The 25,173-nt window shown below is 34.4% G+C and overlaps 6 protein-coding genes across 6 annotated transcripts; 2 read left to right on the top strand and 4 right to left on the bottom strand.

Moving 5' to 3' along the window:
* Nucleotides 1-3,293: 3,293 nt before the first annotated feature.
* Nucleotides 3,294-9,384, bottom strand: LOC129794279 (uncharacterized). The gene is made up of 4 exons (XM_055835058.1): nucleotides 9,304-9,384; nucleotides 4,746-4,998; nucleotides 3,687-4,666; nucleotides 3,294-3,586 (listed from the first exon to the last, which is right to left on the bottom strand). The coding sequence occupies exons 1-4, from the start codon at nucleotides 9,382-9,384 to the stop codon at nucleotides 3,383-3,385; spliced, it is 1,518 nt and encodes a 505-aa protein (XP_055691033.1). The 3' UTR covers nucleotides 3,294-3,382.
* A 32-nt stretch (nucleotides 9,385-9,416) lies between these two features.
* Nucleotides 9,417-10,489, bottom strand: LOC129794030 (flexible cuticle protein 12-like). Its single transcript, XM_055834608.1, has 3 exons — nucleotides 10,086-10,489; nucleotides 9,960-10,004; nucleotides 9,417-9,884 (listed from the first exon to the last, which is right to left on the bottom strand). The coding sequence occupies exons 1-3, from the start codon at nucleotides 10,166-10,168 to the stop codon at nucleotides 9,695-9,697; spliced, it is 318 nt and encodes a 105-aa protein (XP_055690583.1). The 5' UTR covers nucleotides 10,169-10,489; the 3' UTR covers nucleotides 9,417-9,694.
* Nucleotides 10,490-11,631: 1,142 nt separating this feature from the next.
* LOC129794028 (uncharacterized) lies at nucleotides 11,632-12,221 on the top strand. Its single transcript, XM_055834605.1, has 2 exons — nucleotides 11,632-11,882; nucleotides 11,967-12,221. The coding sequence occupies exons 1-2, from the start codon at nucleotides 11,717-11,719 to the stop codon at nucleotides 12,116-12,118; spliced, it is 318 nt and encodes a 105-aa protein (XP_055690580.1). The 5' UTR covers nucleotides 11,632-11,716; the 3' UTR covers nucleotides 12,119-12,221.
* A 257-nt stretch (nucleotides 12,222-12,478) lies between these two features.
* On the top strand, nucleotides 12,479-15,623 carry LOC129794029 (flexible cuticle protein 12-like). The gene is made up of 3 exons (XM_055834606.1): nucleotides 12,479-15,177; nucleotides 15,251-15,295; nucleotides 15,369-15,623. The coding sequence occupies exons 1-3, from the start codon at nucleotides 15,095-15,097 to the stop codon at nucleotides 15,556-15,558; spliced, it is 318 nt and encodes a 105-aa protein (XP_055690581.1). The 5' UTR covers nucleotides 12,479-15,094; the 3' UTR covers nucleotides 15,559-15,623.
* A 2,024-nt stretch (nucleotides 15,624-17,647) lies between these two features.
* On the bottom strand, nucleotides 17,648-18,526 carry LOC129794026 (flexible cuticle protein 12-like). The gene is made up of 3 exons (XM_055834603.1): nucleotides 18,375-18,526; nucleotides 18,235-18,279; nucleotides 17,648-18,155 (listed from the first exon to the last, which is right to left on the bottom strand). The coding sequence occupies exons 1-3, from the start codon at nucleotides 18,464-18,466 to the stop codon at nucleotides 17,966-17,968; spliced, it is 327 nt and encodes a 108-aa protein (XP_055690578.1). The 5' UTR covers nucleotides 18,467-18,526; the 3' UTR covers nucleotides 17,648-17,965.
* Nucleotides 18,527-22,990: 4,464 nt separating this feature from the next.
* LOC129794027 (flexible cuticle protein 12-like) lies at nucleotides 22,991-24,226 on the bottom strand. The gene is made up of 3 exons (XM_055834604.1): nucleotides 24,099-24,226; nucleotides 23,605-23,729; nucleotides 22,991-23,482 (listed from the first exon to the last, which is right to left on the bottom strand). The coding sequence occupies exons 1-3, from the start codon at nucleotides 24,105-24,107 to the stop codon at nucleotides 23,293-23,295; spliced, it is 324 nt and encodes a 107-aa protein (XP_055690579.1). The 5' UTR covers nucleotides 24,108-24,226; the 3' UTR covers nucleotides 22,991-23,292.
* Between the last annotated feature and the right edge of the window lie 947 nt (nucleotides 24,227-25,173).

Genomic DNA, 25,173 nt, shown 5'->3' on the forward strand with positions numbered 1-25,173 from the left:
AGTAAAAATATACTGTAAAATATTATTTGTGGTGAAGAATAAGAATCAAATTGTTTACAAAATAACTCGCAAAAAACACGTCATTTCTCAAAAAAAAGATCAATGTTTGTGATTGTCTGAGACGATGAGATAACGCTCGCAGAATCCCATAATTATGCCACATAATAAATTTGCACCCACATAGAGCAATTTCTCTTAAGACAAATTCTTATGAAAATGTGACAAAAATATTCTGTGGTTGTAAAAGAAGGAACTGCGATGCTTTTAGCCGTGACATTGTTGAAAATTTTATCGCGATTGTAGTGTTGTAGCAATGTGGGGACAATTGCGCGATTCATAATCGAGATTTACTCATCATGAGAGAGTTGCGTAGGTCAGGAACAATTCCCTGTGAGGGAATTAGTTGGTATACCGCATACATAGCAATGTATGTAGGTATCGATCTTAGAGCTTTTCCCAATTCTTTTCTTTTGCGTTCTTTTTAGTATGGTTGCTGGAAGAAATTACTTGATTAATATTGGAAAACCCTATAAAGCTTTTAAGCTCTGTTAAATTTAACATGTAGGGGTTACAAATTCGAGGCAAAAATTGTTTTTTTAATTTTAAACACCAAAATAGCACCAAAAAGACACCAAAAATACACCAAAAGACTACAATTGTTGTGATTATAAAATTATCAGAAAGAAAATGTTGAATTTGTTGTCGTAAAAGCTCTTTTATTGTTCTTCAAGAGCAAAATGAGAATTTTCTCTATCCTTTCATCACGTAATTCGACTGATAAATTAAATTTCAACCCATAGACAAATCTCCTCTTTGTGGTATATCAGCTCTTATACACCGACGTATTATTATTGAGTCTAAAATTAAACTTTCTGTACCTTCTTAACTATTCAAGAAGTGAATCGGGCTTTCTTGCAAATGTTCTAGAGCGATGAATGTGGAATTTCTAAGCAGATTGTGAAATTACTGAAGAGAGCGCATTTTCACGTGATTTTGTGCACTCCTTTGCACACAAAATGCATTCCACGGTAGAGTCACGAGATCATGATGATAGCCCATGGGATGCATTTTACGATGGCTCAACCATTTCTCAGATTGCCATCATTAGTGTACAAAAATTATTTGGGCAAACCTACATGAAAGAATTTTGACGACTTCCATTAAAAGTTATTATATTTCTGGCAAACATTTTTAGTGTCATTGACCGATGGCAAAACATTCTTTTCTCCCCGTGATGGCTGAAAAAGGTAAAATCAATATAAAAATCCAAAGCACGAGAAAATTGGCAGAGAAGACGAGGTAATAAATTTATTAAGAACACACAGAAAGAAGCCAATATCCGCTGAATTTACCTTGTTTGCTATCCCCATTCTTTTGTCTATGTAACGAATTAATTTTATAAGTTGACGTGAAAAATAAAACCATCGTTCTAAAGTGTCTCAAAATGTTTGGGGACAAACAAGCTCGATAAAATTTTAGCAGAAAAAGAGATCAAAAAGAAATAAATTAATGTAGATTTTCTAAATAAGGTCTTGAAGAACTCCCACGTTTCATTTATTGAATGCTTTTTATTTCATTCAGATTGCGTCTGTTTGCCTCTTAATCTGCAAAGTTGAAAAATTAACCATTAAGTCATCAAGTATGGAATGAACGTTTTAAAAAACTGACTTCATCAACAATTTGGAGCAAAACAAAGTTTTTAAAACGTTTCCAAAAAGGCGTTTAAGTGCGTGATTGAACTTGAAGTTTTATATCGTCAGACACCCAAACACCATCCCTTATACTGAATTAAATTCTAGTTTCAATAATCCTTAGACAAAAATGACCTCTTAAAGCATGTTCAAAGTAAATCATTTTGCCTGAAAAATCAAAAATTATTTATATCAAAAATTTTAGTTGATTTTGAGAGCTATTTCTGAGACAACGTCCCGTGTTAGATTGCAAATTAATTGACCACTAAATATATAATTCGATCGGACTTTTTTTTGCCCAGGAATAATTACAGGATGTTTGTCTGTCCAAGTGAAAGAATTTTGAATGAAATCAACAAAGAGCGCTACCTCCTATATTCCACTTCATTGCGAATATCAATTAGCCAGGCCCAAACGAGGAAATTGCGGAAAACAAGAAAGAATTCTTTTTATTGGTAGCAAATTAAATCTCCGCCACAAGATTGAATATAAAATTCTCAAGTGAGAACAATTGCGTGGTCGATGTACGCGCGTAGGATGGGGTATTTTAAATTTATCTTCTTAAGCATAGAAGAGATGTGGAATAAAATTCTTATTGCTAACAAACAGCTGTATTTGGCGCCAAAAGAGAGGAATTATATTTTATGCTAAAGCCCCCCTCTTGTTAAGGTAGGTGTGCAACGATGGAGACAATAGTCTCGCATTGTCATACAATCAGTGCAATTTTCATCGTGTGGATTTGTGCCATTTGAAATTCTTCTTTGGTGTTTACCTAATAAGTTCCGGATGTGAATTATTCATAGAGCGTTCGAAAAAAAATGATGAGAATTAACCTTCAATTGTTCCATGCATGCCAAGAGACAAATTTTTCATGTTTCCAACCACTGTTTTACATACAAATTAGATTTAACTTTTTTTTTTTAATTTTATCTTAAAGCAATGATAGAGTCGGTTAATCACCTGTGAGAGCGAAGTGAGTTTAATTGATTCTGCAATCAATTTTGAGATTTATGCGCTTTTATGCGGATGTTATGTAAGACGAAGAAGAGATGAAATAAGAAGAAAAGACGATTTAATCGACTGAGGACGATTTGCGTGAAATTTTATCCTGTTACCCAGGGCCAGGGTTAAAAACTCCAAATCCAATCACAACGACTCAATCATTCAGCATTGATTAAAGTCAGAGTTTTTTCTTTATTTATTGCGGACAACTCAATCATGTCTGTGGTGTCATTGGGATAAATGGAAAAATTCGTTCCACGTCGTTATATATTATAGTTCAAATTGATTTATTTTTATTTATATGTACAAGTGCCTAATTTTTATCAAGAACTTTTCAAATTTTGTTTCTTATATCATTAAATTACATAGGAATTGTTTTGTCTTTAATATGAACAGTTTTATTTATTTATTTAAAAATCATAATTTAAAGAACTTTTAGTGCCAAGAAAAAGAGATTTTAAAAATTTAAACAAAAATTGAAATAGAAAAAAATTCATAAATTTAATTTCATAGAGCCTTTATCAATATTTCCACAATCTCTTTAATTTTTTATAATATGAATGAACCAATATTTAGCTCTTTTGAATCATAAAAATTAATTTAAATCAATATTTAAATACTGTACAGTAGAATATACATAGTTGAGTAATTAATCGATATTCATAAGCTTTCGTTTTGCATAAAACATTTTACAGGTAGAACCATTTAAATTCGTAACCCTTCAATCCAGCTTTCTTTTCAGTTTCCTCCCTCGGCGTCTCTTCTTCTGGCACCCTTTCGAGTTTAAACTTGGGTTGATAGCCAAAAGCATCAGCTCTATATTCTGTACTCCTTCGTAGACCATCTCGTCCTACAACGTAGTATCCTCCCTCTTTATTTCCCTCGCGATCACCCTGAAAAGAATTTTTTTTTTTTTAAATAAAATCGTTAAAGCTGTAATTTTGAATGAAAAGAGCGCGAAATGCTTCAAGGTGTGGAACACGATGGATTTACCTTTTCATTGTGTCCGTGGTAACCAGCGGTGTAGTTGAAGAGGTAGAGGAGACCTTGCAGCATTTGCTCCATTGATTGATCATCCAAATTCACCTGAGCACTGTCTCGACTCTCAGGTGATTGTACTCTTGGCTGTTGCGCGAAGTTTTGCTGCCCATCCGGCTGTTTTCGCGACGGTTCAACACCCTTGAATCTTGCCATTACACTCTCAATGGGCATATCTTCCGGTAGTGCAGCACCTCCATCTGATTCTGGAGCTTGAGGGGCTGTTTGATCATCCCCAAGTGATCTTCCCTCGGGTAGAGCTCTCTGATCCGTTGAGTAATCTTCTTTTGCTGGCTGAGAGCTTGTTTGGGGTGGATTAAGGTCTATGCTCGGGGGATTTGGGGGTGTATCAAGTGCCGACGAGAAGGCACTTGATGGGCCCTGATTTCCTGAATTTTCTTGGAAAGTTCCCTGACCTGGTGCTTGTCCAAATACTTGCCCAGGTGCTTGCTGAGGTACTTGCTCAGGTGTTTGTTCTACAGCCTGTCCTGGTGCTTGATCGTTACCCTGATCAAATCCTTGATTTATGCTGCCACCTTGATTGTCTTCTTGACCACCCCCAATTCCACCCCCTAATGATTTCTCATCTCTCAAGTTGAGATTTGAAATTCCCTGTCGTGGTTGTTGGGGGCTGAATCTGTTGCTAAATTGTGGCATTTGGGGTGGAAGGGCATTCTGGGGGGCGTAAGAGGGCACATTGGCAGGCTTCGGTGGCTCGGGGATTTTGCAATTTGAGCATGATTGAATATCACTGATTTTTTGAGTTGTTGGCTCAACTGGTACAATCTCCTGCTCCTTCAGAGGTGCTGCTGCAGTTGAGTGAATCACAAAAGGAAGTGGAGTTGTTGTTGAGTCTGTAAATGCTCTCGGTTGAGGACTTGATGATGCTAATTTGGATTTCATCGTTTCTATCGCAGCTGCGATATTTTTTGCCACTGAAAAAAAAATTGAAAAGTAAAGTGAATTTTTAAATTTTCAAGAGATCGTTAATGGATTAATGTCGGGAAAACTCACTTGGTTCAGCCATTAGCTTAATATTCTTCATGGAGAGAACTTTAAAATTTCCATTTTCATCTGTAGCATAGACTGTTACGTGATAAACATTATCAGCTGTGATAAAACCAAACTCCCCCATAATTATTCCATTCTCATCCTTCTTTTCGTGCCTATGCTGATTGCCCTCGATGTTGAAACCAAATTCATAAGGTCGATTCTCTCCGTTGTAGTACTTCGAGGCGGCATTCACCAGCACCAGTAGTGTTGAAATCTACCAAAAAAAAGATTGATAGGAAAAAATCAGAGTTCATTGAATTGTGTGTTGACACACACACCGCGCTTTCCGCGGGTCAAAAGGTCGCAATGAGAAATGTTTCATTTTAGGCTTCTTTTTTTGCCCATCTGCTGCATGATAAATTAGTATGCAGAGTGTGATAAAAAAGTTATAATAATTTTTAATGTCAAATATTATTATTTGATAGGCGAAACCCCTACCCTACCCTACCCTAGATGGGTCATAGCTCCGTCCTCATTCATTTGAAAATCACCATGTACAATTCAAATGAGATTTGTGTTTATGTATAAAGTGATAAGCTACTCTGGCCAAGACGCTGGCAGATCACTGGGCAGGTGAGCGATCACCTGTTGAGTGCAATATGGTGTTTTCTGGTGGAATTATTGAAAAATAATGAACATCTCAAGTACCCGAAAGCCTTGACAAAATACCGTCATCAACGATTGTTGATGTTCTTGTGCGTATATTGCAAAAAAAAAGTTCAAGCATAATGACTACATATAGTTGGAAAAGCATCAATAGCGTCAATAGCTTCTATCCGGGAAATCTTCTTCCGACAAGTGGACAAAAGGTGCGTTCTTCATATCAATATCCCGGTACTCGGCAAACACAACATTACTCGAGGACCTTTACGCATAAAACGTGATTTTTTTCTTTGATACAAAATAATAAAGAAGAGTCGTTGAAATGCCTCATTTACCAATGTCCACACACGCAATTAAATTGATGATAATTGCGGAGGAAAATAGGAATCTTTTGACGAAATTTAGTACCTCTTAAAGGCCCCAATGATGGCCCCACAAGGTCATTAATTTATCTTTGCGGAACTCGAAGAAGCAATTAAGATTGTTTTATCTTTCGCACGTTATCACTTCTATTCACTTTTATTTTTGGATAGTGATTTCTCGGCGAAAATTGAACATGATCTTGGACCACAAAACACTTATCGAGTATTTAGAACATTTAGTATTCACGGCATCAGAGTTGCGAAATTGATTATTAAAATTTTTAAAGATAAATTGGGATTTTATAAAAATATTTTCTTGAATTTTACGAGTTTGCTCGACAATTTTACTTTTCTCACTTTGAGTTTATAAAAATTGCATAAAAAAATTTTATTTCCACAAAAGTCCTATTGATTCGAGTAATGGAACAGTTTTAGATTCCTTACCTTATATGAAAATTCAGGAATTTAAAAAGATTAATTTTAATTCTTTCCTTTAAGGTTTAGTTAGTGAAACCTAAAGTTTTTTAAACCGTACATACATAACCGTATATACATATATTTTTATATATTTAATAATTTGAATATTTTCAGGACTAGTAAGGATAAAAAAAATTATAGAAAAGATGCCAAATTTTCTTGCAAAAAAATCTCTCCTTTAGTTAAAATTAAGCGGAAAAATTAAATTTAACTAAATTGTTTTAAAAAGGATAAAACAGAGCTAAAATCTTTATTTTCTAACTAGAATCTTATTTTAATCTTTAATCTAGTTTGATACATAAATAAATAGTCGATGACTGATTATTAAAAATTTTTCTTAAATGGAAAAACTTAATCTTAAATCTAGAAAATTTCCATCTCCACTATTTGTTATTATTTCTTGGTAATTTCGCACAGAAGCCGACTCTATTGCCTAATTTCACATCTTTTATTATAATTATAAGAAATTAGTCAGACGACAAACGTCAAATAGTGTGTCATAATGCTAAACAGCGCTTAAATATAGAATCTCTTCCGCATTTTTTTCATCATCAAAAAAATATTTATTCGCCAATTTTCAGCAAAAACCCATAAGCAAAATATTTTGCATGCGTAAAAAGTATTTTGACGTGGTGGAATAGATGTGTGGGCGTAAAAAGATGGGGTTGGTTGTGAAATTTTGTTCATTTGTTGTGTGATTAGGTGGCTAAAAATGCAGATCTTCACTGAACATACATACAATCGTGTTGATATTTCGGACAATAGCACAATGCAAGGTGCATCCGCTCGGGTCAATCATTGGAAAAATGCAGCAGAGAAAATTTGCAATTAATGCTAAAAACATGCTAATTGTTGTTACTGGGCAGTTTTAGTTTTTTTTTCATTTTCTTTTAGAGTTTTCTTTGTGATATATATTATGGAAAAAATATATAGTAAAAGTTATGTAATTTATAGAATATGTACTTACATATAAAATTGATTTTATCATTATTAAATCCCTTGAGCTGCTTCTTTGTGTATATCCCCTCGCACTATTTGCAATAAAATTCAATAAGAGATCACTAATCCTTTGCGAAAAGATATTCCTTTTGGTTTTAATGAGTATTTTTTTTTATCACAAATGCAATGACACAGCACTTTTTCACGCAAACGATCGTTGCAATTGGTTGTCGATAAATCACGTGGAATTTTTTGATGCAATTGTGAGTATTTTTGTTGATCCTCTCTATGCAGGTGAATTGGTGTCAAAGCGTATAGCGCGAGGTACAATACGAAGCCCACAAGACGGAGGCTCTAAGCAGAATGCCAAACTGACCATTCAAATTTTTCTATTTATTAGCAATTACTCTTGTACACATATACCTCCCAACATTGGCAACAAGACGACCAGAACACATTCATCTATCCGCATATCTTCTTCCCACCACAGGTAACCCCACAGGTATATACATTTTCCTCAGTCGCATCATCTGGAAGGAAAATACCAACATCGTCAATATTTTTCTCTAATCAGAGACCCTCAATTGTGAATGTTTTATGACGATTTTTTAGCATAAATGCTCAAAAATATATCTTTCTCAGCGGTATGATGATTAATTCATCGAGCAATTAATCATTCCCACACGACAGGATAATATCAACATCAAGGGCCATGAAGATGACACACGAGCTTTCGATGCATAAAGTTCTTTTATGTATTTATGTTGTGGATTTATATTGAAAAGATCAATGTCGGGGCAGATATTGGCAAAGAAAGTTTATTTGTAAAGCGATTAATTTATTTTATATTTTATTTTAATTTAGTATTTCTGGTTTAAAATCTTCTAGGTTAGGTCCCTTATTTTTTTTCCTTAGATATTTTAATAATTTCTTAAAATTATATTATTTTCTTTTTAAGAGAAAAATAAGTTTTTTAACCAAAGCATTATGTTGGATTATCCCTTTATTTCAATTTTTTAAGGAAGGTTTCTTTGATTTTTTACCTTCCATTTTTTCACTACCTTACATACCTACTTAAAGAATTCTTCTCTTTAGAAGTAATGAAAAATCTTATATTTTTCTTTAGTTTTAGATGTTTTATTAACTATCGGAACTAATAAATATTTTCTGGTTTATTAAGATCAAAAGCTTCTCCCAAACAAAATATTTTATTTTATTTTCTTAGTCACGAAAAATCGTTATACCTATAGAATGAAAGAGCAATATTTAAAAATGATTTTGTAGCCGAAACGTATGCAAACCAAAGTTGATAAGAAATTGTTAAATTTTTTAAATAAAAAAAATCGTTTTAGGAACAAAATACAGAAAGTTCTGCTAAATGATCGTGGTACCTGAAGAAATGATTTTTAATATCCCTTTAGAGCTTGTAATTTTGGAAAAAATTTTTGAAAATTTTTCAAAACTTGCAAAGTTTTAATTTTTTTTTAAAACAGAGAATTAGCAAAGAAATTCTTTTTACCGGAATAATTTGTTTAATTTATTATTCTCCTTATATTTTATCTTTAATTTATTGGTCAATTAAAAAAATCTTCAGAGAATTTAAGTTTTCAGGGAAACGATCTTTTAGATGGATCCCATTATTATTAAAAAAAAAATTAACAGGAATTAGAAGTTTTATCGTTTTCCCCTCTATGAACATTGTGGCAAATTCTAGTTAGTTTGATGACTTCAAATTCTTCTTAAACTTCATAAATTCTCTTCATATGATTATTTGATTAAAAAAATTAAAATTGTTAATAAAATTATGTATTTGTTTGTGATTTTTATGCAAAACCATGCAAACTCTTTTTTATGTATTAAATCACACGAAGAAGCGGCTTTTGGTGCAACTTTTGTGCCAAAAACATTTAAAAATAAATAAGTCGTAAATTAGGAAAAAGTGGATTTTGAATAATTCATAGATCAATCAATTTTCGCCTTTTGCATTTAATTTCCTAACACCATTGTCTCACGATCACCACCCACAGCTGAATAGAAAGAAATTATGATCAGAGTATACCTATTTGATGTAGAAAGGATGCTCTATCAGGAGTAACCTCTGATATTTAGTTGATCAAGGTTTTCTTCTGCTGACTTACGATCTTTCCAACTTCTTGCGACAAATTGGATTTATTAGGATTGCAATTGGTAGAAGGTGATCGAGTGTCCAGTGCGGACATCTTCGTTGAATAATTTATAAGAAAAATATGTCTTTTTTTGTCAACAAACCAACTCTTTTATTACAAGTCTAATATTACAGAGAGTTTTGATGATTTTTGTGATATTTTTCTTTGCTCATGTTCGTTTTGAGAACGGAATATGGCACATTTTCTTTCTGCATGAACACATCATCATCAGTGGAGGAATTTTTCTTTACTGGGACCAAAAACAATAACAAAAACAAATTATATTACACGGGGGAGGCAGTTGGGGGGGAAGGGGTGGATTTTCAGATGGGGGATTTAGGAGGAATATATAGGTGGAAGGCGCTTAGAGGGTTGGGACGTGGGCACCATCGGCACGGTAACCGTTCTCATCGGCGACCCAGTTGATTGTGTACGTGACTCCATCATCGCTGACGAAGCTGAAGGATCCCTGGGAGACAACAGCATTCGTCTCAGGTCCGAAGTTCTTCAGTTCACCCTGAGCATAGGCAGTCTGGCCATCGCTGGTCTCATACCTGTCCAAATAAACAGCCACTATTAATCACTTTGCCCTTGATCACCTCCCTTCACTGCGTAGCACATCAACTTACGCATATTTGTATCCATCAACGCCAATATTGTCGTTCTCGTAGCGCCTATAGAAGGAAAAGAATTAGAACAAAAAAAAATGATTAGATGAGAATTTCCACGGATTAGGATTAAATCCAATTAATTACAGGATGGTGGCGGTTTTGGATGGTTCAAGGGGTCCGGCAAGAGCAACAGCCACAACGGCAGCGAACATAAGAATAACTTTCATGATGGCAGTGGGGTTTGTTTGTTTTTTTGTGGGAGACTGAGATACTCAAGGAGTTCCTTGCTGAAGATTAACACAACAACTGGTGATGGGGTGTACCACTATCTCCCCTTATATAGTCCCCCAATCGCACCACTTTAAATCCAGTTTCTTATGTCATTCGCGAATTAACAATCATCACACAATCTATTCAAAAATCCCCCCAAAAGCCTAATGTTGAAAATCATCAAACGACCAAGTCTAAGATGTGATTTTTTTCACACAATTTTTGGGAGATTTTCATCATTGAGTCGTCTTCCTCTCGGCCATGTGTCTCAAAATATATTGACCAGAACAGATAATTAAGCAGACAAAACCCGTCTCCGCGGAGCAAGATCTCTTTGGGTGTCGTCTTGGTAAAGGTCGCCACTGTTGCCTGCCAGATATCGTGAAGATGATGGGTCATAAAGGAAAAATTAATTTTCGTATAATTCATCCAAAATACAAAAAAAATATGTGATAGGTCCCACATGGGACAACGCCAACACGTAACATTCAGCTGGTACCCAGAGTGATGCTATTGAGCCAATTGTTGGGGACATTTCTTATGCGGTGTGCCAAAAAAAAGTGCACGCGCCACTTTTTTTTCTCTCTCGAAAATCCGACACATGGTCACATCTTCAACTCCTCCTGCATTCTTCTCGAGGATTTTTGGATGCGTTCATTCGATTTTATAGATTTATCGAAAAGCAATTAAGTCTAGCCCAAAATGGTTAAGAGTGGCACACACTTTACTTTTTACGAGGCACATTTACACTGTTAAAAATTTAAGGTGAGAAAAAAAACTCTCGATCGATCATGATATTAAGTCACGAGCATAGAATGTTAAAGTTTTTTGTCTTAAAATAAAACGAAGGATATTGATAAAATCATTTTCATATCCTGGTTTATAATTATGCTTTTCAAATCATTCGGAACAAGAATTTGCCGCAATTGTATTAACCCTGATAGGTCCAAAAATTTGTTGGATTTGAATTTTTTATAAAGAAAATCTTTATAAAGGGAAAATTTGTTTGTTATTTCTTTGGAAAAGCGGTCGGGTAGGGAGAAAAATTCAATGTTTTTTGTGAAAAAAAAATTGTGCGTTTCCACCTAGTTTTCACTTCTCTACCCGATCGCTTTTTCGAAGTTATCTCGAAAATCTAAACCAAATTATTAACTCTAATAAAAAATAATTTAGTAAATTAATTCTTAAACAAATTGACTCAATCTAATTGACCAAATATTGATCGTAATTTGATTTTGTTTCGAATTTTTATTTAAAGAAAATTAGATAATAATGGTCAAGGGGTTGCCAGATTAAAGAGGCCCTAACTTAATATACCCGATTATTGACCGAATACGTACGAAGGAAACCAATTAAGATTGACAAGCAAAAGGAACGCTTCTAGGTCAGGTCAGGCGAGGCATTCTAAGATTAGTTTAAGTTGTGACTTTCACAGAGAAGGACCTATAGTCTTACTTTATTTTACATCTAAAGAAATTGTGTAAAAAGTGTGAAAAGTGTTTAAGATGCCGTCAGAAATGCCCAGAAACAACAGGAATTATTCTGGCGAGGCCTCACAAAGGAACCAAAATGGTCAGAACCAGGATCCCCAAGCTCCTCGAAATAACGATGAACGGTATTTAGAAAGGAATGGAAGATTATTGATGATGATGGACTACTTTCAAGTTTTATGTAAGTAATTTATTATTGGTTAAGATGGCCTCAATAGAAAAATTATAATTTTTTTATTTACGAAATAAACTTCTTTCTTTACAGTGGATAACATGGCTGAGAATTTGCGACAAAATGCCCGTACGCTGCACCTGCTTCACCAAAATATGACCTATATGCGTGAGGAGCAAATAAGATTGATGGAGAACCGGGAGGACCCCCAGGTTTTCGATTCCGACGATGAATTCGAGCACTAGGGATGGACAGCTGATCTACAAAAAACGGAAATAACCTTAATGTATTACCAATATTTAAATAAAAAACCATTATAAAAAATTTGGAAATATATATTTTTTATTATTTTACTTTTTCTCATACCGTGAAGCGCTGGAATTATATGAAGCATATGCTTCATGGTTGTTATTAATTACATACCCTAAATACATAATTAAACTCTACTCTATTTTTTATGGCAGGTAATTATTTTCTAGTAAAACAATTAAATTAAAATCTAATAAGTAAAAATCATTTAAGATGGTCAACCACCTTGCGGTCAAAAAAGACGCGCGGTTTTGTTTAACCATTTCTCACAGTGTAGCCATAAGCACCCACTGTTTCTACTTTTTTGTCTTGATTTTTTATTCGGAATTTAAATTAATTACGTACATAATTTTAATTGAAAACATCTTGTCATGGTAGATAAAAGGAGAAGATGTTAAAGAGTGAATTAAAATTGAATCAATATGCTGAATATTGTGGCCAAAATTTAATTGCTTATTGCTGCATAAAGTTCTTCTACTCGCAGTAGGATGAAAAATTGAAGTTTTTTCTTCTTTAGTGTGTCATTAGCGGTAAGAAAAATGCAAATTGCTTAGCCATGAAGAAGATCGTGATTTTAATTACTCTACTTTTAAATTTAAGATTTTCCTTTCATCGGCTTTTTTTTGGTAATGCAATGGTATTGAATTTCTGGTTTCTTGCGGGTTGTATATACATCCAAAGACGTTTGCCGATGAAATCGAAAGTTTTGCGTATTTGTGGATAAAAAGATGGTTCTGAACTTGTTCTTATACGTGGGAAATTTGTGATTTTTGCAAAAATTCAGCTATATTTATTGCTATATTCTTCTTCACGTTTATCATGAGGATTTTTTGTGTGATTATTTTTAGCATTTTAACCACAAATCGACTTTATAAGAAACTAGTCGTTCTCCTCGAGGTCGGCCTGTGTCTTCTTCCTTCTGAGACAAGAATAAAGTATCATATCATTGTGAAAAAAAAATTAATTGCCATTTTCTAAGTTATGAGGAATTTACATAAGATGGTATTTTCCTCCTTTGGTGGATACCTCCAAAAAAAATCGATTGCGAAGCTTCTAAAAATCGCGATGGCACTGAAAGCAAGAATATTGCGTTCATTTTGGAACAAGATCACCAAAAAGATCAATTCTTCATTTTTTTTCTTCTCCTTTTGAAAACAAAGTTATTTAGCTTCTGTAGGCTCATGTTAGCGATAAAAATCAGATATTTCCTTCGCACTAATGAGGAGACCATAAAATAGTTAGATCGATGCCACAATAGAAGGAATTCTTTGTTGGCACATGGTGAAGTTGAATTGAAAAATGTCAAAGTCACACATCCAGGAGAGACGAGATGATGTGTTAATAGCAAGCAAACGTGAATGCGCGCAGTGAAAGAGCTCGCATCTATGCTGGAATGCAAAATGAAGTACACACAAAAAATGCTGAAATATTTAGCATCTAATATTGCATCTAGGTGAGAGTTTAATAATGTTAGGCATATAGTCATCACCTTTATCCCATAATTTTGCACAGACTTCACATTATTTGCTAATAAAAATTTATAGTTTTCGGCTATTAGGCTTTATTGTTTCATGGTAAAAATTTTATTTTTCAAAATTTTAATACTTAATAGTTTTTTTTAAGAAAGTTGAAAGAACTGAAGAAAAAATTTAAGACTCTTCGGAAAGACTTTTGAAATATTTTTAGGTCGGAATTTAGAACAATTTAATACATTTTGAATTTCTTTCTTGGAGAAACTTAGGGAAACTTTCTTGGAAAATCAAAAGAAAGTTTTCATAGGTTCCATAGGTAATTAAGGCAACATAGTTTGCAGGATTATTTCTGAAAAGTTTATAATTGCTGAAGTAATTTAGACAAGAACAATGGAGTTTAAAAATAAAATTAAAAAAAAATATACCTAATAATAAAAAAATAAATTAAATAAATCTTAATGTTAGTATGACCCTTAACAATCTTAATCGCTCTTTTTCTCTATGTATTGAGTGTGGGCTTTAAAATTTCTTTATTTTTTCATAAAAAATATTATCAGGAATAATCCTGCTTCTGTAAAATTTTCACGAATTTCACGTAAGGATAATTCTGCAAAGCAGGACTCAATTAAAATTCAAAATGAGTTCTACAACAACTTCTTCCCATCACAAATTTTTTTTTCATAATTTTCATGAAAAATTCCTCTGTATCTTCCTTCCGTTCTCTGGCCTGTGTCCCAGCAGTAAAATGAAACTGAAAGTTTTCGCGCTTCCACGGAGAAGCTGTGAGGTATAGTAATGTGGAATATAACACTATCGTGCAGAAGCAACAGCATTGAGAAGGTCGCACGTTGTTTTTTTTTTCTTCATACTGGCTGTGACGCGCAGATACTCATCTGGAGTGATTGATACGGAGAGATGCGGAATGTGTGGGTTAATTTTTCGGTGTCTCTAGGCGGAATCTCAGCAGTGGGTCCCAGGCGCAATCGGAGTCTCCCCTTTGGCATGGCATTCCGCCAAGAAAAAAAAGTTTGATCATCAAATTGCGCAATTTGAACTCATCCTCGTTGGTGCGCGTACTCGTCTGTGTTTGGGCACAAGATGAGCCAGAGCTTGTGGGGCTGGATGACCTACAACACTGCCAAAAATTCCACATGCAAAACTTACACGACGCGGCATCCAACGGGGGGGAATCTCAAACACCACCATTTGCACGAAAGTGCGATTGTGTTGTGCAGCACGGTCTGTTTTTTTCGCGACTTCTTACCTGGTTGGGGAAGTGACGGTGGTTCACTTTCATATGCACATAGTACAGAGTGGTTGATGAGTATATAAAGAGGTTGGAGGATGAATTGTCATCAATAGTTACCTCGTGCTCCAGCTGCAGTGATCACAGCAATTCTTTACCAAAAAAAAAAAAAACAAATCAACCCAACACACAAAATGAAGGCCTTTGTTGTTCTTGCTCTTCTTGTTGCCGTTGCCCTTGCTGCCCCCCTCGATGATTCAAAAAATGCTCAGATTCTGTAAGTAGAATTTTACCTCTTTTCACCACCCTCTGAGAATGTTCTAAAGAATCAACCCCATTTCTCCCGGCAGCCGCTACGAGAACGACAACATTGGTGTTGATGGATACAAATTCGCGTAAGGATTACGAAAAAATGTGTACATGTGGAAAAAGTGCAAAGGATTAATAGAAAATAAAAATTTCTTGCAGCTATGAAACAAGTGATGGTGTTGCAAGGCAGGAACAGGCTGAGCTGAAGAACATCGGAACAGAGCAGGAAGCTATTGTTGTACGAGGAACCGTATCCTGGGTTGGTCCTGATGGTGTTACCTACAAACTCGACTACATTGCCGATGAGAATGGATTCCAGCCCCAGGGTGCTCACCTTCCCCAAGCCTAAGAACTGCCCCCCTCTCCCCTATCTCCTTTCCCCCAAAATCTAGTTTGTACAAAATATTCTTCCACTTAAGGCCAATAAAAATTATTTAAAAACCATTTTGCCATTTTCTCAATTTTCCTAAATTTTAAGGATAAAAGAGATAAATTCTATAAGTTCCTATCCTACCTATCTGTACTTCCTTCCCTAAGGAACTACTCATTAAAAAATCACCTTGGATAGTGTCCCAGTGGTTTATAAATAAAATTAATGAGCTTGCGCATAATTTAAGCCAATACATCACTTTTGCAAAATGTTAGAATACATTTGAATAATTTGCACTCATTGACATTCAGTGGAATCAGAGAGAGAAAATCAGGCAAAATAAATTTCAAATTTTCTATATTTTTAGCAGGATGCTGATATCAGAAGTTTTTTTTTCTTATTACAAAATTTCCAATCATTTCGAATAGTTTAAGTGGTTCTCATACTGATTATTTAAAAATGGAGGAAATGCATTTTTTATTGAATTAATTTACTCAAACTTCGATTTTATTGCATTTATTTTGAAATCGATAGTTGAATTAATAGCTTATTTACAAGTTGTCTTATGAAATAAACTCGAATACTTATTTTTTAATGAGAACTTTATTACCAAAGTATTTATAAATCTTATAAACTAAAATTTCGAACTAAGAATGCAAGAGAAAAATTAATTCTGCATCTGTATGGCATTGAAGAAAATCTCTAAGAAGGTCCACATAATTTAAGGATAATACAGATTTTTATATCTTAAGTGTTGAAGAAGATATCATTAACCCTTCGTATGCCATGTGGGGTAAATGATCGAACCCAGTTTGTGTTACATTTCGAAATTTTTAGTTTTTTAACCAATCAAAGATTAAACTCAGAATTTAACTTAAACCATTTATAAAAACTTAAAGGTTTAAGATTTATATTTAAATCTTAAAATGTAGTGGAAGTATGATTTGTTCCTTTGCTAACAGGTTCCAATATTGCACGCAAATTCCAAAACGATCTGAAAGCAATAAAACCATGATATTCTTCAACATCTTCTTGTGTTCCAATAAAACGATATTGGAATTGGCCAATAAAATCGTATTTGTGGGTTTTGAGGATCTCCAAAATGCCATCAAATCGTGACCATAAGCATTCCCCTTCCGATGACTTTTAGACACCAGAGAGACCACCTCATTCATGCTGAATCAATTTCGAGTATACGCGCAATCTCATACACTTTTTTAGCGCCAATTTATTTGCCTTTAATTCACACACATGGCGTGGCACTTGTTTGACCAAGTAAAAAATTATATACATTGCCTGGAAATTGAAGAGTGTGGAAATTTTGAAACTGAAAGTGTCAACAGAAGATCTGAGAAGAAGGTGGAGCTGGGCGAGGGGGTGCGACCGGGAAGCTGCAAAAACTTGTTCAAAAAATGTCGTTGAATTCGCAAAATGAGGATGCGGAAGAATATTTTTTTGTGCTTTTGCTGATTTTTAATTTGCATAATTAAATATTTATATATTTATTTTCTGGAAGATGCGCACTCATTCCTTTGGAGATGAAAAAAAAAGAAGAAGCGAATTTCTTGCGCAAATGCACCGTCGGCTGGGGCATTTGATGAAGAAATCTCGTCAGAGAGTCAATTTTGGAAAATACTAAATGGAAAATTGGATCTCTGAATTACAAAAGCACACACTTATTCTCCAAATATTATGTAAAAAAAAACACATATAGTGACTCCTCAAATCTTTCTCTCACACCTCATCTCGAAAGTTATATGGTTCTTCACTTTTTTTTTCTTCGACTGCTGATGGCATCGTATTGCACAATTGATTTCAAGGGCGACCGCCAATAGATCAATCGCTTTAAATGGAACTAAATTATACGAGATGAAAGAAAAAGTATATATATTAAATGCTAATATATGCATATTATATACATTTTGGGAATTGACTTTTCAACATCACACCTCATCGCTGAATGCATAAATTAAATGCGAAAAGAGATAATATCGCGCGTATAGGTTTTTGTGTCAATGCACATGATGGAAAACGATTGATGAGACAACAACAGAAAAAAATGCCAAAATTCTTTTTCTTTAAACAAAATTGATTTTAATAACTATTTTTTTTTATTTCATTTCTATTGAACGAAGCACCAACTTTATAAAAACTGTTGCATCGTCATTGAAAGTTTGGATTTTTTCTAGAGGAGGTTTTTTTTTTTGGAAAATTTTAGAGGAGTTTTGAAGAAATGTTTGAATTGTTTGTTAAAAATTCAACGAAAAAAAATTATTCATTTTGGTGCATCTTGATTTGGTCTATCCTGAAAATGCAGACTCAGTGGTGGCGCAGTGACTTAGCTGAGAAGATATCCCTTTTTGGGGAAAGTTCCAAGGTGAACTTCTTAGACGTGGGGAAGGTGAGCAGCCTGGGGCTGGAAGCCATTCTCATCGGCAACGTAGTTGACGGTGTAGGTCACACCATCGGGACCAACGTATGAGAAGGATCCACGGACAGCAATGGCCTCATGTTCGGTTCCAACATTCCTCAGCTCAGCCTGTTCCTGCTGGGCAATTCCATTGGAGGTTTCATAGCTGCAAAAGCAACAACAAATTCACTTTCTATCCACAACACTGAGAGAAAAAAAAATATCCACTTTAGAACGATGCTTACGCGAATTTGTATCCATCAACACCAATGTTGTCACTCTCGTAGCGGCTGTAGGGATGTTGGAGGAAAAAAAAAGAAGAAATCCTTTAGTAAATCCAAAATTGCGAGAGATGCTCTGCACGCCACGAGGATGGGATACTCACAGGATCTGGGCATTTCGGTCAGCATCAACTGCATGTGGGGGAGCAGCAACTGCCACGGCGAAGAGGACAGCGAGAGCAATGAAGACCTTCATGTTTGTGGGTTTTTTGGTTGTTTTGAGATGACTGTGCCTGAACAAACACTCAACACTTTCTGATACATTCCACCATGGTGATGGGCCTTTTTATACTAGTCCAAATCTATCTCAGGCGGATTGTGAAATGATATCGTGAATATTTTATAAATCATTAAAATCTATATGGTGCGTTGCGGTCTCACCTGCTGCCAGCTACCACTCATGATGCCGCAAACCATTGTCTATATATCCCCAACCTTCATCTTCACCATATCACATCATCCTCATATATGAGCATCACGAGCACTGTTTATTTATTACACGTCCGCCAATAGAGATCACGCATCGAGTAATAAAATCGTTCAAATTGTTCCTGATCTTTACAATTTTTTTTAGTGAGAAACTAAAAATTTCTCGAAACTGATTTATTTTTATTTAATTAATTTAAATTAAATAATGGTCATAGAAGTGTTTAGAAAAGCTTTTAGTTTTTTTGTATTGTTTATTTAAAATAAAAATTACGGTTATTTCTTAATTTTCTTTAAAAAATAATATTTTTTGTGAAATTATTTTAAATTTCAGATTATTTAAATCGTCGTGTAAAAATTATCTTACTCTTATTTGACTTTGAATAGTTTTTCTTGAGAGTTTTTAGAAGATACAGCTTCAACTCAAACTTAAAAGGCAGAAATTCCTTTTAAGATTAGAGAAGATAAAATAAAACAAAAACAATTAAAAAGTATTTTTAGAAGATTCTTCGATCTTGTGAATCCATCGATCTAATCTCTATGTTGATTTATTTTAATATGAAATTAAAAGTTTATGCTGAAAGTGGTATTGAATTACAAGAAATAATTTATGATATTTCTCATTTTTGGCGCTCTTGGCTATTTTAAAATTTATATATCTAGATAAAATCGCTGGTTTTATGTTTACGCATGATCTTCTTTGTGATCTTCTCCTCATACGTCAGTTGAGCATGATTTTTTAAAAATATAAAAAACAATGAATAAAATATCAATTAAAATTTGAAAGAAAGCTAAATATCCTTACTTCCTAATTTATTTTTTTGGCCTAATAATTATTTCAATTTTCGCATTATAATTGATGATCTTCATGTGCCTTTTAAGTATTTTCGCAAACCCCATGTGAGATTTGTAATAAATGCCATCAAATATAATAAAATCCACTAATCGATCTCCAATTGATTGATCACATTTGACAAGCGTGATCGTTAAATTAGCGCTCGATCCTTATGCAATTTGACGGTCATTTTCAGCATGAACTGCGGTTCAATCGATCATCCAATTGATTGTCTAAAGATTTTTCTACGTGAGCTACATTGCGTAGAGATCACATCGCGCGCAATTCAATATCTGTGCGCGCAGTGGTTTTAGTGCGAGAGAAAGAGATTTTTTGGAAGATCAAGGAACGATCGCGGTTGTACGATCAAATACCGTATGCTATGTATAGAGATCGCAGTGTAAATAAGTCGTTTTTTTTTTCTTGAGACAATCAATCCCCTCACGGAAAAAGTCTCTATGAGAAAACCCGTTTAAAGATGCGAGAAGATCTCTGAGGTCGTCAAACACTGTCATTTTCATCTTATTTGCTGAAATTGGTCATATTGGGGGGAAATTTTTTTCTGTATGCCCACCCAATTGGTGTGCATAGATGAGAGACAATGTAATAATACCTGGAGGATGAATAGTGAAGAATTGTACAAATTAGCCCCTGGGGCCACACAATACATCCACAACATCGTGGTTTTGCAAAAGAATCAACCAAAAGCCAACGTTATTGCAAACAGAAGCTCAATGCGGGAAATAGTATATAGATGAATGGCTGAGGATGAATAACAAAAAAAAGAGACGAGGTGCTTTCGTCAAAGTGTTGCAATTTGGCATCAAATGACTATCGTCATGGCAAGTGGAGGCGAGTGAGTAAATAATGTACAAAAAACTGGTCCATTTGTGAGAGAACGAAAAAAATCGTCTTTGGTATATTCTTCAAATGTCACTAGCATCGAAGATCATCTGCCATAAATTTACATATCAAACTATGCTAATGGGTTGGATGATATGCCTGGGATCTTAGTGGGGCTTATGAATTTATAACACAGTCGCCGGCCTTGGTCAATGCTAAATGGAAACATGGATGGACATTTCTTTTTCTTTAGTGTTGCCACCACCATGAGGGACGTCTCGTGGACCATATATCATACACACTATGTACATTATCATCCCATATTCTCCCCTTTGTATGCATAAAAATTAAATTAGAAATTAGAAAAGCTTCCTGGGCATGAATTCTATAGAGTGAAAAACTCCCGTGATAAAACTCCTGAAGGCTTTAGCGCTTAAAAAAAAAACGTGAAAACCTGAAAAATATTACGGGAGTTTATCACGGATGCATTATTTTTCTTAGAGGATCAAGCTCACGTGAAGTTTTCCAGACTTTTCCCTGTAAAAAGCCTTTGGGAGTTTATCACGAGAGTTTTTCACTGTTAGAGAATTTATCCCCTGGTGGAAAATAGTTCTTTGCAAAAGCTCATTTTCTCAGAAATTATAGATTAATAAATCTTCCTTTGGAAAGGACTCTGCAAGGATTTCAAAGAAAACTACAAAAAAAAATATAATAAATTTCATAACTTCAGCCATTCTGCAAAAAAAACCTAGAGCAATTCAACCTACTTTAGCCGTGTAGAAGAGACTAGAAAGAATATTAAACCAGCTTGAGAATTCCAATAAAATCATAGAAAAAAAAATCATAAAACAAACTCGAAACGAATAAAACTTTCAATTTCATTTTGTGATAATTTTTACCGCCATGGAGCTCATCATATTTCTTCTCCGTGTGTGTTAACATCATCTTTGGGTGAGATGATGCAATGTCTTGGCTCGCTATGTATGTAATCCGGTTGAGGCTTCTTCAGTTTTGTGTCCCAACAAGAATGTTGACATTATTGAGTTGCTTGGCTATACTTTTTTTTTCTTCTCTCTTTAACTTTAACCCACTGCATATGGCAATTGAGGCAGATAAAACGAGTGTCATGGTTAATGAATTAATAAAATTCCATAAATTTTCGGATATACATTCAGTGTAAAATCATGGACAGAGCCACTAGTACGGGATGACATCACAGATCACGCAGATATCTCATATCTCGATGGCGCCCCCCTTTTGACATTTTCAACTACTCTTTTTTTGGGCTACTGCTGCGGCTACTGTAGCATCAAAGGAGCACCTTTGCATATACCTACTTAACAAAAAAAAAAGGTGCTTTGCATTAATGTGGGGGCAGTTGGAGAAATACCTTGCTATTTATAAACTTTGAATATAATTCGCTCCAATCCCGGATTTTACGTCATGAGCTTCTTCAAGGCGACTGCGTGTGCCAGGGTGAAGAAAATAAAAATCAGAAAATAAAAAATTCAGAAGATATTTTTCAGAGCTTCAACGATTGCGGTTTTGTTGCAAATCCACAAACCACACCCATTCATGTCTCTTTCAGAGCGAATAATACAAATTAATCTCTAATGAAGTATCTTGGTGAAATAAATAATATGCCAAGTGATGGAGGAACATCCTTTAAGGAAATCCTTTAAAAAGTCTTCAAAATCAGCTAAAATTCTTCTTTCAAATACATATTTGAGCCAATTATAAGACACAGAATTCACTCAAAACACTCAAATGGTCAAATTATATAATCTTTGTCTAAAGAATCTATTTTAAGCCTACGCTTACTTTAATTAATTAAAATTAACCAAGACTTGATCATGAATTTAGTTATGCTTAATTCAAATTTTTCTTTGCATAATAATTATAGATTAATTATGAAGATGATGAATATTTAAATAACAAAATCAAGTTCATAAAAGATTTGTGAAAAAAAACCCGATCTATCAATTTTGAATTTTTAAACACTGGAATTAGTTATTTAGTAAGGTTGTCTTGAAAGTATTTGTTAATTTTTGTGTGAAATTTTTGGAATTTTTTTTTTCACTTTTCCGACCTTATGCCCATTTTTTACATTTTCTGTTCCATCAGGAATTTGTTTTTTTTTTAAATTGAGACCAAATACGGCGAATTCATTCCCTGCAAATGAACCTCAAACTATAGCTGGATTTTCGTGCAATGCAAATCAGAGAAAAATTCAAAGTGTGAAAAAATTTGCATGTACATTTGGATAAAACAAGTAACATGCATTCACAATTTCCCTCCATTATGAGTGTTCAACGGGCCAAACAAGCAAACATATTAATTACTGATGCGATGACTAACGAGGAATCCAAAGAAAAACCGCATGCAAGAAATATCAGCAAATTGTACTGCATCACCGTCAATTTGCAATTTAAGATTCGCATTTTATTTCACAATCCAACACTTGTCTGCAAGCTGAAAATCACCCATAGCCCCCCACACCCCACCCGCGATGTGAATTAAGTGGAAATTCCAAATTGATGTCCCGCCAAAATGCTAGAGGTTAACAAATCAAAGCTTTTATGGAATTCTGAAAGATCAGTAAGATGAGACAACTAATTTTCATCAACAATGTTGTTTTAATGTTTATTTTTCATGTCACAGTTTTCATCATAATATACTAGACATATGTATGTGTACAGGTAATTCCTTTTCTGCATGGATAAATTTTAATTTTCCATTTTAGAGGCTTTCTTTCTTGGCACTTTTAGCACTCAGGATGGCGAAGAGAGCAAAATTTTAATGTCTCTACTGACATTTTTGCTGTGAGTATTTGAATGGTGTTGGCAAAGATGCTGCGGGAGGTTGCGTTTAATGCGATGTTTGGTGGTTTTGTGGCACGTTCTCTGCATTGGCACACTTTAGGCTTTGGGCAAGTGAGCACCTTCGGGTTGGTAACCATTCTCATCAGCAATGAAGTTGATGGTGTAGGTCTGACCATCGGGAGCCACCCAACTGTAGGAGCCTCGAACGGAAATAGCTTCATTCTCCGTGCCAGCATTCTTCAGTTCAGCCTCTTCCTGCCGCGAAATACCATCACTTGTCTCGAAGCTGTTAATTAATTAAATTACATATCACCCAGTTAGTTTCTTTTTCTTTTTCTTTTCGTTTAAAAATATCCAAAAGTTTGAGAGAGAAAAAAAAATTATCAAATAATTGAAATCAATCATTACGCATATCTGTATCCATCGACACCAATATTGTCCGTTTCGTAACGAAGAATCTGTGCATTGCGGGAATCATCGACAGCTTGTGGGGCTCCCAGGGCAAAAGCAACAACAACAGCCAGAACGATAATCTTGCAAAGGAGAGAAAGAAATTGCAAATTAATTGCGAACGCAATGATCTTGGGTATCGATTTAGTATTTGATTGTTGAAATTTTTTTTCATTCATGCCAAAAACCCGCATCTATTTTTTTTTGCCAATTCAAAAGAAAAAAAAATGAATGGCCACACAAATCACTCCTTTTGCGCAATTCTTGTCTTTTAATTTGATGCATGGCGCATATGAAGAAACCACGGTCATTTTGCAATATTCGCCAGCAATAATTTCTCTGTGCGCACATTGTTCCTATATCTTTAGCACACCTCAAAATCCTCCCATTTAAATTTATTTTTCAGGAGTAAAAAAAATTTTTCTAAGAAACCAAAACACTTTCTCACTTACGGTCTTCATGTCTATAAGTTTTGTTGGTCAGTTGGTAATAAATATCCAAAAAGTGTGTGTTTTTTTAAAGAAAGTGCGGTGGACCTTTTAGCACGAGTAACGACACGGAGCAGAATGCAACGAATACTAATTGAACATCTCAACTTGTGTTCTTTTTATACAGTACACACCACCTCTGAAGACATGGAGCACCCGTACAATTATCTAACTATGTACATCTCCCCACCGGACTGACCGATCCATCTTCAAGAAGATGACTTCAGGAGAAGAGTGGAGTTTAAGTACTCAATTTATTTATTTCCAAAACACAGCAATATTTGTATTATTCATCATGATGCTTTGGTACGAATGTTAGCTTCCGTGGACAATAATCTGTTTGTGATTTTAAAAAATTAGCAAGAGCTTCTTAGACTGATTTTTGTCAAATAGGGAAAACTGAGGTTAAAATGAGTCATATAACTTAAAAAAAATTAAACAGTCTTCCCTAATTTTTCCGCATTTTCTATCTATTTCAAGTCTAAAGAAAACTTTATGACCTTTAGACTGCTCGAAGATTTTTCTTAATATAGAATGAGTCACAAACAAGGTTAAAAACAATTATTTTCTTAATATCCCTCTTTCTATTATGTTGCTCAGAATGTTTATTTTCTTGCATATTTATGTTTGAACAAATCACACAAGCGATAAGACTTTTCAACACATTCTTGGGCTTTGGTAAGCAATAACTAGACAACAATTGTTCTGTAAATCTACTAATAATTTTTGAAAAGCTTTTCTAAGCAGGAAAATTTTCTCATGTGCTATTGAATAGGTATATAAGGTGCTTACAAATAGATATATAAGTCACAAGAAAATTCCTTTAAAGCTTGAAATTGTTCTAAGTGTTTGAACAGTGAAAGATCAGCTCTCAAGTGATCACAACACCACATTCAAGTTCTCCAAGATGAGTATTTTTCGAGTCAACCTATGTGTAGTGGTTCTAGTAGTTCTTGTCGTTGCAAAGCCCTCAAGTATTTCTGGTAAAGAAGAAAATTTAATAAATACGGAGGGTATGTAAAAAAAAACATTTTTCTCA

This window comes from Lutzomyia longipalpis, chromosome 3 (genome assembly GCF_024334085.1).
Source record: "Lutzomyia longipalpis isolate SR_M1_2022 chromosome 3, ASM2433408v1".
In the NCBI taxonomy this organism is placed as follows: Eukaryota; Metazoa; Arthropoda; class Insecta; order Diptera; family Psychodidae; genus Lutzomyia; species Lutzomyia longipalpis.